Source organism: Saccostrea cucullata, unplaced genomic scaffold (genome assembly GCF_032062105.1).
Source record: "Saccostrea cucullata isolate Sc308-1 unplaced genomic scaffold, CSIRO_AGI_Scuc_v1 ctg565, whole genome shotgun sequence".
Taxonomy (NCBI): domain Eukaryota; kingdom Metazoa; phylum Mollusca; class Bivalvia; order Ostreida; family Ostreidae; genus Saccostrea; species Saccostrea cuccullata.
Window position 1 is genome coordinate 72,852 of NW_026923523.1, and position 12,834 is coordinate 85,685.

Consider the following 12,834-nt stretch of genomic DNA (forward strand, 5'->3'; position numbering starts at 1 on the left):
ATTATCAAACGTCAAAAAACACACTGCAACGACGTCACCCTACCTATCAGTTGCAAAATCGGTTAAAAAATCAGTTATATCAAATTGTAATTACATTTTTATACCTAAAATGTCTTAATTTTGTTTAACTTTAATAATTAGGCGGAAAAAGTTGCATTAAAACGGTAAATACGCTTCATTTTACTATGATGCTCGAAATATTGCGCAATGGAAACTATAGTCGGCTCCCTTAAGGCAGAAAGAAAAGTCATTGAAATTTATATTTCAAAATCAGAAAGTGTGTTTGCCGACACAATAATACATTTTCCAGACAAGCCTTTTGACATCTGGGGATCAATATTTGTTAAAAAAAGGAGTGGCATGTGGGAATAATTCCGCTCCTCTTGCAAAAATTCAAGATTCATCTCTGTATGATTTCATCAAACTTCGTAAAACTGTAATAAACAGTGGTACAATGTATATCACAAGTAGAGTTTTCAGTTTTCATACTATAAAAATTATAATTAAGATAAAATTGTTAAATGTTCTTTTAAAGTATAAAAGATCATTGTAATTTCTCTTTTATCCATTCCTGATTTTGTAAGAGAACCACATTGTGCACCGTCTTAAAAACAATTGAATTTAATCACAGTCATGTATTTTGAAATGTTAATATTTTTTTATTTTGAATTACATTGTTATATTCAAAGAAATTTCTGTTCTATTCAGCTCCCCGTTCCGTTAGATGTAGCAAAAAATAATGATTATACAAATGAATTTTATTTCAAGATTACTTTTTTTAAAAGACCTCCAATTCGGTGAAATCGTACCTTGTTCTTCGTTCTTCGTTCACGTGATCGTTGTACATAAAACACGGGTAAATAAATTGAAGATCAGTGCGTTTAGCAACATTCAAACAAGGAAGAAACCTTATAATTAAGGTAAATTCGACACAAACTTTTTGTTTTAAATCTAAGGGATATCATCTTGAAAATATTTTTCTTCTTCTAGATAAAGTGAGATTTTACTTATTATTAGCTCATAGCTCATCGCGTGACTGAATTTTTTCAATCCTTTTGAAATGATGTACGATTGTACATTGACTATGTAGTAACTGTTGTCGCCATGATTTACTTTCATTTAAGTATTCTTAGTTATTCAAAATGAATTTTCTGAGCTTTTGAAGGTTAGTTGATATATTGGAAATGTAAACAAAAAACGAGCACTTACCGAAATATGTCATGTTTGCAATTTAATCCTTTAATAAAATCTTCAATGATCTGATCGTGAACAAAATACTAGTAGTCTTCAAATGAAAAAACATTTTCATTTCTACAAATATTTCATCATAAAATATTATATATTTATGCTTGCATAGATTTTTATTTATTGTGAAATCACAAAACCGTTAGGTTTAATTTTCGGTGTTTTCGAGCTACCTATGGGAAGACCAATGCATACGTTTCCACCACAAAATGTTAAATGTCACATACATAACTTTTCTATCAACATTTCTTCATCCACGAAATGAAAGCTCAACGAACCAAGAGTTTTTCCTCAAATCACGAAAATTTGACGAATGAAAATTTGTGATTTTACAGTATTTCTTTTATCACCATTAAATTCCTATGATTTTCATTACAGAATGAGGATGCATTTAGGAATTTGCATTCTGGTTCTGGTCTTAGGTGCGGTCCCCGTTGAACCCTTGCCTAGGAGTGCTAGTAAGTTTGGAATTATACACACATTCTTTAACTGACTAGACAATGAAATGGTAAAACCTTAATTTAGTAATCAATGATCTTTAATCAGATAGCATGTTACATTTCAATTTTGAAGTTAATCAATCTGTGCAATATTGTTTATGCCAATCTAAGTTCTGAAAATTAAGAATTTCTTATAGGAGCTACGTCTTGCAATTCCCATAACACACAGAATCAATGCGCAATAGCTGGTATTTGGAGAAATCAACTTCTTTCGGAGATGACACTTACATGCCAGAATGGAACCCTCTCGGGCCACTATTACAGCGCCGTTGGAAATGCTGAAAAAGAATACGATCTTATAGGACGATACGTGCAGGTGAATAGCACAGAATACATCGTAGGATGGTCTGTTGCTTACAAAAACCAATACCGAAATGCTAGATCCGTTGCAAGTTGGACTGGGGTATACTATGCAACTCACGGTAATATCAAGACACATTGGATTCTGGCCAGTTACGTGGATCCAGATAATTATCAGAAAACATTTAACACAAATCAGGACCAGTTTCATAAAATTGGAGATCTGCCATGTACGCAAGGTGTAGTTGGTTGAGAGTTGTCAAAAGCAGAAAAATTGCATATTGTTCAGAATAGATTAAAGAAATTTTTATTTAATTGTCTCAAAGTTTTCAATGTATTCTACAAATAAAGTTGTAAGAGTTTAATTGTACATGTATTTGTTAGCCAAATGTATACGCTAACGCATTTACTTATTCATCTTGGTATTATATAATTATGGTTTTTTCAAGGATTTTTTTTGTACAATTTTACTTTTAAACAGTTGTATAAGTTATGTGAAATATGAGATACCGAATACTTTAGTCTATTTTAAACAATAGAAATCAGGAGAAGAGCAAACACGGTAATTAAAAACATTAGAGGTGGGATAAGGTGTCATGGAGGAGGAGAGTCACATTCACCGTGCACTCTTATGATCGAGTAAAGCGGAAAAAATCTTTAGATGATTTAGTATACTAGTATGAAAAATGGCTTAAGGTATGTCACTCGTCAGCTTTTTAGAAAAGTTCACGCAGAACCCTTTACTTCAAAACTATTAGTTAAATTGCAATTTTAATAACATAATATTATTCTAATTCACCAATGTTAATGTTTTAACATTCAACGAAAAAACTACTCAAAAAGTTACAAAGAAGCAATATTTATGAAGGACTATTTCTTGCTGTGGTGGAAGGATATTTAGCAGAAAATTCTGCAAATCTGCACATTCATTAAATTGAATATCCTGGAACTTAACCCTCACGTACTTTTACTCGGAACTTAACCCTCACGTACTTTTACTCGGAGAAAATTTTTCGTTATGATATTGCTAGGAATGGTTACTATAGGTCTTAATTTATATTTGTAGAACAAGTTTTACACCTTCCTTCAACAAACTTTGCCAAAAAATGAAGATATGTCAAATAAATCAAGATAAAATTTAAATCATTTTTCGCCTGAAAATCACATATTTTGACCAATATTTCAAAGTTAACACCACTGACCCAAACTTTTTCTTTCGTTATTTTAAAGTACTCGATACTTGTGACTGATCAGCTCTAAAGTCGTAAAAAGCTTGATTTAAGAAAATGCTATAATGCCTATTTAGTTTTTTAATACCCCAAATCTGTTACTTTTTTGGTGCAAAAAGGTCACACAATAATTTATTTACGCGCATAAATTTGCAAGTTTTGTTCAATGATAAATATTATTCATACTATTTTATGTAAAATAAAATTGTATTTATTGCCATAATTACATCTGATAAAATATTATAAAGGTTAAAGTAATTTACCAATGAGTCTAAATTTAAGTGCAAAAAGGTCAACTTAATTGTACCGTAGATCAGTGAGATGCACACTGACCCCCTATTTTTTCCTGCGATTTTGAGTCGCACTATATGAGTGCTTATCTGAATTATACTTCTCAAAAAATCCTTGATTTTACAACGTTCACGAGTGACATACTGATAGGCTGTATTTTATGTGATAGGATGTATTTTATGACATTTCTATTATGTAGACCTTAAAATAATGACTTTTAATGAAACTGTTGATATTCTTCATTCAACTGTCTGTTTTTCAATGGCTGCCTATTTTAATAAATTGACTGTTCTTGTATATCGAATGTAAAAAAAATCATAATACATTATACATGTTCTATTAAACAGTGTGAATCAAAAACATGGTAAAATCGCTTTTTATGACTAAACATATTATATAGATTAAAACAAGCAGTTAATAAACATCTTTCCTCAGATTAAAGAAAACTATCAAGTTTAATTGTGAATACGTCTATTGATATGCTTCTCCATAATCAAATGATTCGATACGCAAGAGAATGCTTTTCGAACTATTTTTTTTTAAATGAGGCAAGCTATTGACATACAAGTTGAGTTATCAACAGTTTTGTTTGCATTCATCGATTTATATCTTGTGGTTAATAAAGCAAATACAAACATTCATTTAATCAAACACTGATTTTTAATTAATATAGAGCTCATGTTATAACCCCCACCAAGGAGACTATGGAGACGCCACCACTTGCCGGTGCAGAGCTACAAATTCTGTCCTATACCAAGTCTCAGCCGAAGGACCGGTCATATACAGTCTCATCATAACGACCGGTCTTCACGCCCCACAGTGGGATTCGAGCCCACGACGTAAGGATCAGCTCCTTATTTCGCGATTGTAGAGCAAACGCTCTTTCCACTGCGCCACACGGGCGACTACATTGAATAAAAGATAAATGGAAACTGGAAGGATATACAGTAAAATGGCTAGATTGTCCGTCCGTCTGCCTTTACGTCCGTCCATCGGTTACAGTTTGGAGAACCCATCCTTTTTTAACATTTAATCTCATACTACTGAGTTAAATTTACTGAGACTTTCATGATGAGGTTATCCTTGTTGCATAGTGCCATTGAGATGTCCTATTTTACTTTTTGATCGGACACTTTTTTTTTTGGTTTCCAAAAGCAAAACGTTGGCATTGCCATTCTCTCTATAACAATGAAGGGTACCGGGCATCTCTTATCCGCAGCTCTTTCTATACAACTTAACTGAGGTTGTTATCAGATCATCTTTATTTTGAAGTTATTTAAAGGTTTGTTGAGATTGTATTGAAGACAAAGTGTATTTAAAAGAGTTTTTGCCCAATTTAGCTTTAAGCATGTACTAGTATGTCATTTTCTGCTCTCAATTTTAATTTAAATGTGAAAATACATTCACATATTTTCATGCTTTATTTGAAATTGTTTAAAAGCACATTATTTTAGCCGGGCTTATTGCTCAAAGAGCAATTGCCGGCTTATGTCATCCTGTTCAAGGCAGGAAGTCAACCCCATGTCGCCATTTTAAAGTTACGTGCAAAAATATAGTTCTTACTCGTAACCGCTTTTGAGATAATACAAATGCTAAATAAAGCAACAAAAATAAAACGAAGTTTTATCTCTATAAATAAACATTAGTAGTAATGACTTTGAAAACTTCAGTCCTAAGTCAAAGAACATAGTTCATTATAGCGTAAGGATTTTTGATAATCAGGTTTATCGTAGTTCTTTACACATACGATGTAAAGCAGGAGAGGGAACCAGACTGGCCTGTTTGTTTACATTCAGCTGCGGTACCAGATTAATTCTAACTGACAAAATCGGACTGTGGTATTAGGATTGAAAAACTCGCTGTCAGTGTCTTATCCTTTAAATTAATAGTTTTAAAATGATGTTTTCATCAGAATATAAACGTGATTCAAGTAAGAAACTCATTCTACTCTGCAAAAGAGCCCGGCTCTCTGTACTTCTGACTACTTTGATTTTCAATAGGCACATGTATGTGTGCATAAAAAAAGTTAAAACTAATAAATGCAGTCGTTTTAACATTTACCATTAAATTGATATTTTTCTGTACTAATTTTTTCCATACCATGTATTAAGAGTTTAATTTTCGTTGGTGGAGTAACCTTTTAGTTTTGCTCAATTTTTCTAAATTTTTATCCTCCACAATTTTATGACAAAACAGTTTGTCTTATGCAAAGTAAATATGCTTACTTTACAACTTTTTTTTTTACAAAACAATATCATGAACTTTTTCTTTATCATTTTCTTTGTTTAAACCCCATACTTTGGATGTATATAAATTAGTATTAGATTCACATATCTGTCCAAGAGAGAGCACTCTGGTATGAATATCAAACCAATAATGATTTGATAATGACTAATAATAACTCCCCTTGTAGTACAAGTATCGTTGTGCTTCTTCTTTTTTCCCTCATTTCTATCAACCGTTATTATTTAAGTTTTTTTTATTGAACATGTATATAAATATTGAATCCGTTTTTGCTGAACATGTGCAAAGAATTTTAAAGCATTTACTTTGTTGCAAGGCTTATGCAGTTATGACAAAAATAAATGTTACATGTATCAGCATTCATAGTAAGAAAACTATTACCAAATTATTTTCATAAGGTTGATTGATGCAATCAAAAAGTCAAATTTACAGTCCCAAAACCCTGTCTAAAGCCAAATTGAACATCTGTATATGCCACTTCAGTACTAGTATTCTTTACTTAATATTTTCCGATCATGACAAGGAGCACTGACACGGCGGGTGTGACCGGTCGGCAGGGGATGCTCACTCCTCCATGGCACCTGATCCCACCTCTGATGTTTTAGAGGTCCGTGTTTGCTCTGCTCCTATTTTTTTTTATTGTTTAATGGACTTATTAGCTTGAATACTGTTCGTTATCTCTATATTTCGTATTTCATTAGAATAGAAGGGTATATACCGGTAAAGCTATGATTGACATTTGCAACTAACATAGATAATACTCCTGTAATTATTTAAGAAATAAAGTCCGCGTTTTCGTGAATTTTGCGGAATAACTTCCGAGGTGTTGTTTGAAAGATAAAAGCCGAGGCGTTAGGCTTTTATATTTCAAACAACATTTCGAGACCGAGGAGGTTATTCTGCAACATTCACGACAATAATGACTTTATTTCTATTCTACTACAAGTGCTAGCATCTCTAAAATACGACTGATCGTTTCTCTATAGAGAAACGAATTAGGTCACCATGCTGCGATAACGCTGTTCCATTTAGCACCAGAGTGTAAATGTGTTTGTTTACCTGTGAATAGAATGAAGACGATTTGTCGTTTACTGCATTAAAAGTAGCCTTTTATTAATTATAAATCTGTTTGTAGCTTAAATAGATTAATCTTTTTGAATATACAATAACAAAATCAGTTTCCTATTTTACCACTTTATCACTAAAATCACGAAGGGAAGTTCGTGAAACAGCCCCGCTTGGCTTTAGAAACCTACATTCATCAGCTACTTTCTGCAATATACAGTGTTTAAATTGCAAAAGATGACACATCAATGTGGTCTAAATAAGTATTTCATGCTTAAGTCAAATGTACATTTCAACTGCACAGGTTTGATACATGTTTCTGATGTGATAATTTTTTATGACGGTCGTGATTTATTGGAGAATAATGTTCGCGGCTTTTCTTTGACCTCGGCAATAATCGTAGTAGAATTGTGTATAACTTTCCCCCTTTTTATCCTCTTGTACAAGTATACACTTTGACCAAATGCAAGACTCGGAGAAAAACCAAGACCTAATTAATAGCAATAAATATTTTATCCAAAACCGATTTTAGGCCAAGGTACAATTTATAAATACCTGACCGTTTTTCATTTAGAATAAAACCTCTGCGCAACTCTTATAAATATATTTTAACCATGTATACACATGTAAAAAAATATTTTATTAAATACTGATAAGATACCCCAATTCTTCATAACAAATTGATTACTCTGCCCATTGATATACTGTACACTTAAACCCGCGGTCATTTTTCGTTGCATTATGACAAAATCGGGTCCCCGTACACCTGTGCACGAGATAAATGTTGTTACCCTCGTCCCTCAAGTATCAGGTAAAAGTGCTTTGGAACGATAGTACTTGTGAGTACCCTCTAATTAAATTTCGTATAATAAAAAAAATCATTCTCTAGAACATTAAATAACCTTTTTATTGATTTTTAGATACAAGTGTAAGTGTGACTTTAAAATGTACTATTATTTTGAATATGTGCAAGATTTGTTTAGTTTTAATTTCTTTTTCCTGTCTGTACTAGTTTTCTGACCTCGATCAAAAAACGACTGGCAACAACTTTTCTTATCAAATATTGTCAAGATAATCAGCATAACAATTCTGTAAATACTTTTACACCAGCACTTGTTAAATGTTACGGGAGCATATTGGTGATAAAAATTCATCGAAGTCAAAACACGGAGGTGTACCGCCGCCCTTGTATATCAACCTAGAATAAACAGAGAAAGAAACATATGTCAATCCCTGGAACACAGACACATGACGTACGTTACTTTTTTAAAGATAAAAATTATACCCATTATCTTATAATATTAGGTAGGGGGTTATTTTTTAATGAAAAGACTAATAAGTAACCCGTCGTGTGCTTTTGACCGTGGTTGTAACAGTCTAAAAACAATCAATAATAATCTCAGTTCTTCAACAAAATAAAGCAAACTGATTTTAAAAAATCTACTTTACTTCTACCAAAAGAGTCATTTAAGTTATACATGTATCAAGGTTAGGTTATAAAAATGTACATCAATGCAAACATAATCTTGTGATGTATATCTTGTGATGTCGTGTGAAACCGGGTAACTTTCATCTCGTCTAAAACTTACTACCAGTCTTGTACATTTATAGAGCTGTCTTAATATTTATAGGAAATTACAGTTTTACAATAAAGTAAACAAAATTTTAAGAAATTCGTTTCATATTTTATATGATTATCACTTTTTTATGATTTGCTCAGATTTAAAATCTAGGTCAATTATATTTAAAGTCATTTAATAAATTATTCATTTTATTTCATTTGGAAAGAAATTCTTTTAAGAGAAGCTACAAATGTCAATTGCATATGAAGTGCAGACATACTCAGGATTTTCTTTCCTTTCTTTCTTATTTCTTTAGGAAATTATGTGATTGTAACCAATGGATTCTAATAGCGAGGACTTAGTTCTGACCAAACCCATATATGAAAACGGAGAATACAAGAATCCCTGGAACCATCAGGAATTGCCGAGTATTGCAAGCAAAAGGACGCTTAAATTTCTTTGGAATCTGCTCATAACGTCTTCAAACCTTCCAAGTAAAAAGGTTAAGCAACATGATTAAATAAAATGCAATAAAATTTTTAGTTGCTATTTCAGGTACGTGGTTAATATAAGCCGAGGTCTCACCGTCCCGCAGCGGGATTGGAGCCCACGACGTAAGGATCATCTCCTTACTTCGTGAGTCTAGAGCATACGCTCTTACCGCTGCACTACACGGATCGGGCGACTCCCCTTTATGAAAAGTTCTATTATAGGAAGAAATACAAGGATATTAATAGTGCGGTTGATAAACAATTATTTCGTCAGTGTTGAACCAGTAACGCTTAATGAAAAAAAACGAAGCATGTAGAATTGATAGGTAGATAATGTTAAAGTGATTTATTTTTTTAAAATAATGTGTTTTATTTTGGAAAAACTAAGGAAAAAAAAATCAATAAACATACCTATAATATTGTAATTGTTCCTTCTCAGGTTTTGGATCAACATCTTCCGGTGGAGAGGCCAGATTTTGTTAAGTTGCGCAATCCCCCAGTTTCGGGGATCCAGACGACCTGGATTGGTCATGCAACAGTCCTAGTGCAGTTTGACGGTATTTCCGTTCTCACTGATCCTATGTTTAGCCAACGGTGTTCGCCATTTTCTTGGATTGGAGGAAACAAACGATACCGCCCTTCTCCATGTAAAATAGAGGAGCTCCCCAAAGTTGACGTCGTTTTGGTTAGTCATTCACATTATGACCACTTGGACTACAGCTCTGTGCAAAAGCTGAATAACAAGTTTGGTGATTCTTTACACTGGTTTGTGCCAGTTGGTTTGAGATCCTGGATGGAGAGTGCCGGATGTCTGAAAGTTACTGAGCTGTCATGGTGGGAGGAAGCCAAATTTAGGAACAAAGAAGAATTCTTAATTGCTTGCACACCAACACAACACTTTTCAGGACGAACCTTATTTGACAACAATAAGGTAAAAATATTTCTTTTTGACAAAGTACAACACAATGCCATGGATTTCGTTTTCTTGCACATCTTTAGTAAAGTAATTTGGAAGGCCTCTGTAATGTAAGGATAGAGCCTATAATGAACTTATATGTGTCTGCAATATTCCGGTAAAATAGAAATGTTTCTTTTTATATATACAGAGTCTCTGGGCCAGTTGGGTGGTAAAAGGTCCGAAATCCACGTTCTTCTTCGCTGGAGACACTGGATATTCTAAAGATTTTAAAACGATAGGGAAAAAATACGGACCAATGACGTTAGCTGCTATCCCCATAGGCGCATATGCTCCAAGGTAAAACGTTTGCCAAGAAGTATATTAATATTGTATGTATTTTGGCGGGTTTTTTTCTTTGGGGGGAGGGGAGCAAATTTTAGCCGATTCATATATTTTTTGAAGGAATTAAAATTTTTCTAATTTTCTCAGTTAACCATTCCATATTTGGTACATGTTTATGTAACTACTCTTCATACAAGGTTTATGTGATAAGCTTCAAGCTGTATTGCCTTAATTCAGTCTTATAAAAGATAAATTTGTGTCTACTTTTTATTCAGAGATTTCTTAAAGTATCACCACGTAAATCCAGAGGAGGCAGTACAAATCCATACAGATGTCCAGGCCAAATTTTCGTTAGGAATACACTGGGGGACATTTAGAATGGCTTTGGAGGTATATATATTGTTAATGCCAAAATAAAGACATATAGGGAATATTTTTATCTGTTAACAAAGTATAAGCTAATGAATTAATAAAAAAAAAAAATAACGCCGAGCTATATATAGTTATATTATCACTCATAAGATAACTCATTTAGAGACAATACGATAGTGAAAGGCCTTATGAAATAATAATGTACATGTATGTACAAAAGTTCAAATATTTTATAATAATGATATTATATATATATATATATATATAAAAACTTTAATAAGAAAAATTGTATGATGGAAAAATCCAACTGAATGTTCTAAAGTGATTGTGCATGTAGGATAGGTCGAATTCCTTTTAAATTTGTTTCATAATTTCTAATGATATATGTCTATTATGTAAGCACAGTCTGATACACTTTTTCTCTTCGTTTATAACTGTTGGAATTTTATTTCAGCCCTACGATGAATGTGTTAATCGAGTAGCAACAGCCTTAAGGGAGAAAAACTTACAGCCTGTATCTTTTTTTACCTTACGGCACGGTCAAGTGGTTACAATTGGTGGAAATGACATTAACGAAGTTGATTAATTTTTAAGAGTCCAAACCAACTTTTTTAAATAATGTAAAAATGTTTGATAAGGCCAGATCGCGACAAGACCACAATAGTAAATCATCGGTTTCATTTTCAACATATTCTAACAAGATTACGGTGTATCGATAACTGTTACCATTGTGTGTGTGTTTAAGAAGATAATCTGTGTTTGTTGTGTATGTTATGTGAAAGATATTTTGCTAAGTAAATCCATGCCTACAAATATTTCATTTCATTGCAATAATTTTTTAATCATTCGGATGTGATTAATGATAAATTAATAAACCTGTTTACCTTTAGAAAAAATTAAGAAAAACTACAAAAGATGAGATTTAACCTCATTTTTTATGCAGCCTATTGGACATTGGATCTTTTATAAGGGGCATGGTGATGACGAATCAAACTGGAAAGTATTGTTTTTAATCAACAATAATAATGATAATTTTTAATATTTTTTAACAAGATTTTCTATTATACTCTATTTTATTCCCATCAAGAAATACGAGGTTATCTTTGGATTATATATATGAATACAAATAAAATATAAAAAGATCGTATCACATTTCATTTTTTTACATTACTCTTCCGTATTTACAATCTATTTTTGTTTTCTCTGTTCAACTAGATCTGTGCCTCTTCTCTTTACTGGGAGCGAGCTTTCACACTGTAGTTATAATAGAAAAGAAAGATGGCATTGTATGTGAAAAGGACAATCTATAGACTTAATAGAGAGTATATTTAAATAGAAAATGTATGCTTTCTTTTTTTCAACATTTAAGAAATAAATAACAAGTTTATAAACTTCAATGGGAATTGAAGTGGGTCGGTCACGTGATCAAATCCTGTGAAGGCCGAAGGCCTTCTCAGAAGATTTGATCACGTAACAACCCACTTCAATTCCCATTGAAGTTTATAAACTTGTTATTTATTACTTATATATACATTTGAGACAGACAATTGAATATTTTCGAATTTAAATTATTGCACTAACCGTCCGTCGTAGATTTTGAAAAATAATCGGCTTGCATGGCGGTTACGCTTCGAATTCATTAGGCTAAGGAATCTATTTCGAAGGGAATATTTTGTGAAAGCTACTTGTGATCAGTAATAGTGAACAGATTGTTTTCTGGGAATATTTTATTCGTGAAAAATGATAATTGATGCTGAAAAGGCATAAGAAACATGTCCGAAGTTTGATGATAAAAAGTTGGAGGAATTTCGGTCGCTGGAAAGGGATGGATGGATCTGATGGACTGAGACACTTGTCCGAGCCAGTTAATTTGAAATTTGATCAAAAACATTCCACGGTTTCAGTTACTAAAGGCATACTTATCGTAAAACACTGATAAACACGGAGACACTGGCGACAGCTTTACATTGAACTACGAAAACGCCGGGTGTTTGGCAGCTGTTCATGGCATGATTGCAAAGATATTTTCCAACAGATTTACACATTTATCGTGAGTAAAATTTAAAGATAAAATAAAAGTTTATCATGAAAATTTAACCAAAGGTCTTTCCAAAAAATAAGGATGAACGTTAGAGACTATGCAGCTGACAAAAGTGAAGAAAAATGTAAACAAACGCTAAAAAAAAGTTTTCTCTATGTACACAGGTTGAATCGATAGCCCCAAAACTGTATGAAATGAAATACTTGTTTACATTTAAAATAAAATAATTATCATTTTACTTGTGCTTATTTTAT

The 12,834-nt window shown here is 32.5% G+C and overlaps 2 protein-coding genes across 3 annotated transcripts; both read left to right on the plus strand.

The window, feature by feature from the left end:
* Positions 1–818: 818 nt before the first annotated feature.
* On the plus strand, positions 819–2,298 carry LOC134264200 (streptavidin-V2-like). Its single transcript, XM_062746495.1, has 3 exons — positions 819–920; positions 1,624–1,703; positions 1,883–2,298. The coding sequence occupies exons 2-3, from the start codon at positions 1,625–1,627 to the stop codon at positions 2,296–2,298; spliced, it is 495 nt and encodes a 164-aa protein (XP_062602479.1). The 5' UTR covers positions 819–920; position 1,624.
* A 5,331-nt stretch (positions 2,299–7,629) lies between these two features.
* Positions 7,630–11,659, plus strand: LOC134264201 (N-acyl-phosphatidylethanolamine-hydrolyzing phospholipase D-like). Of its 2 annotated transcripts, none has more exons than XM_062746496.1 (6): positions 7,630–7,713; positions 8,753–8,938; positions 9,367–9,858; positions 10,034–10,182; positions 10,443–10,557; positions 10,994–11,658. In XM_062746496.1, the coding sequence occupies exons 2-6, from the start codon at positions 8,774–8,776 to the stop codon at positions 11,123–11,125; spliced, it is 1,053 nt and encodes a 350-aa protein (XP_062602480.1). In that variant the 5' UTR covers positions 7,630–7,713; positions 8,753–8,773; the 3' UTR covers positions 11,126–11,658. The 2 variants fall into 2 exon arrangements, with proteins under 2 accessions (XP_062602480.1, XP_062602481.1); XM_062746497.1 differs by having other exon boundaries at positions 7,633–7,685; positions 10,994–11,659.
* Positions 11,660–12,834: the final 1,175 nt, after the last annotated feature.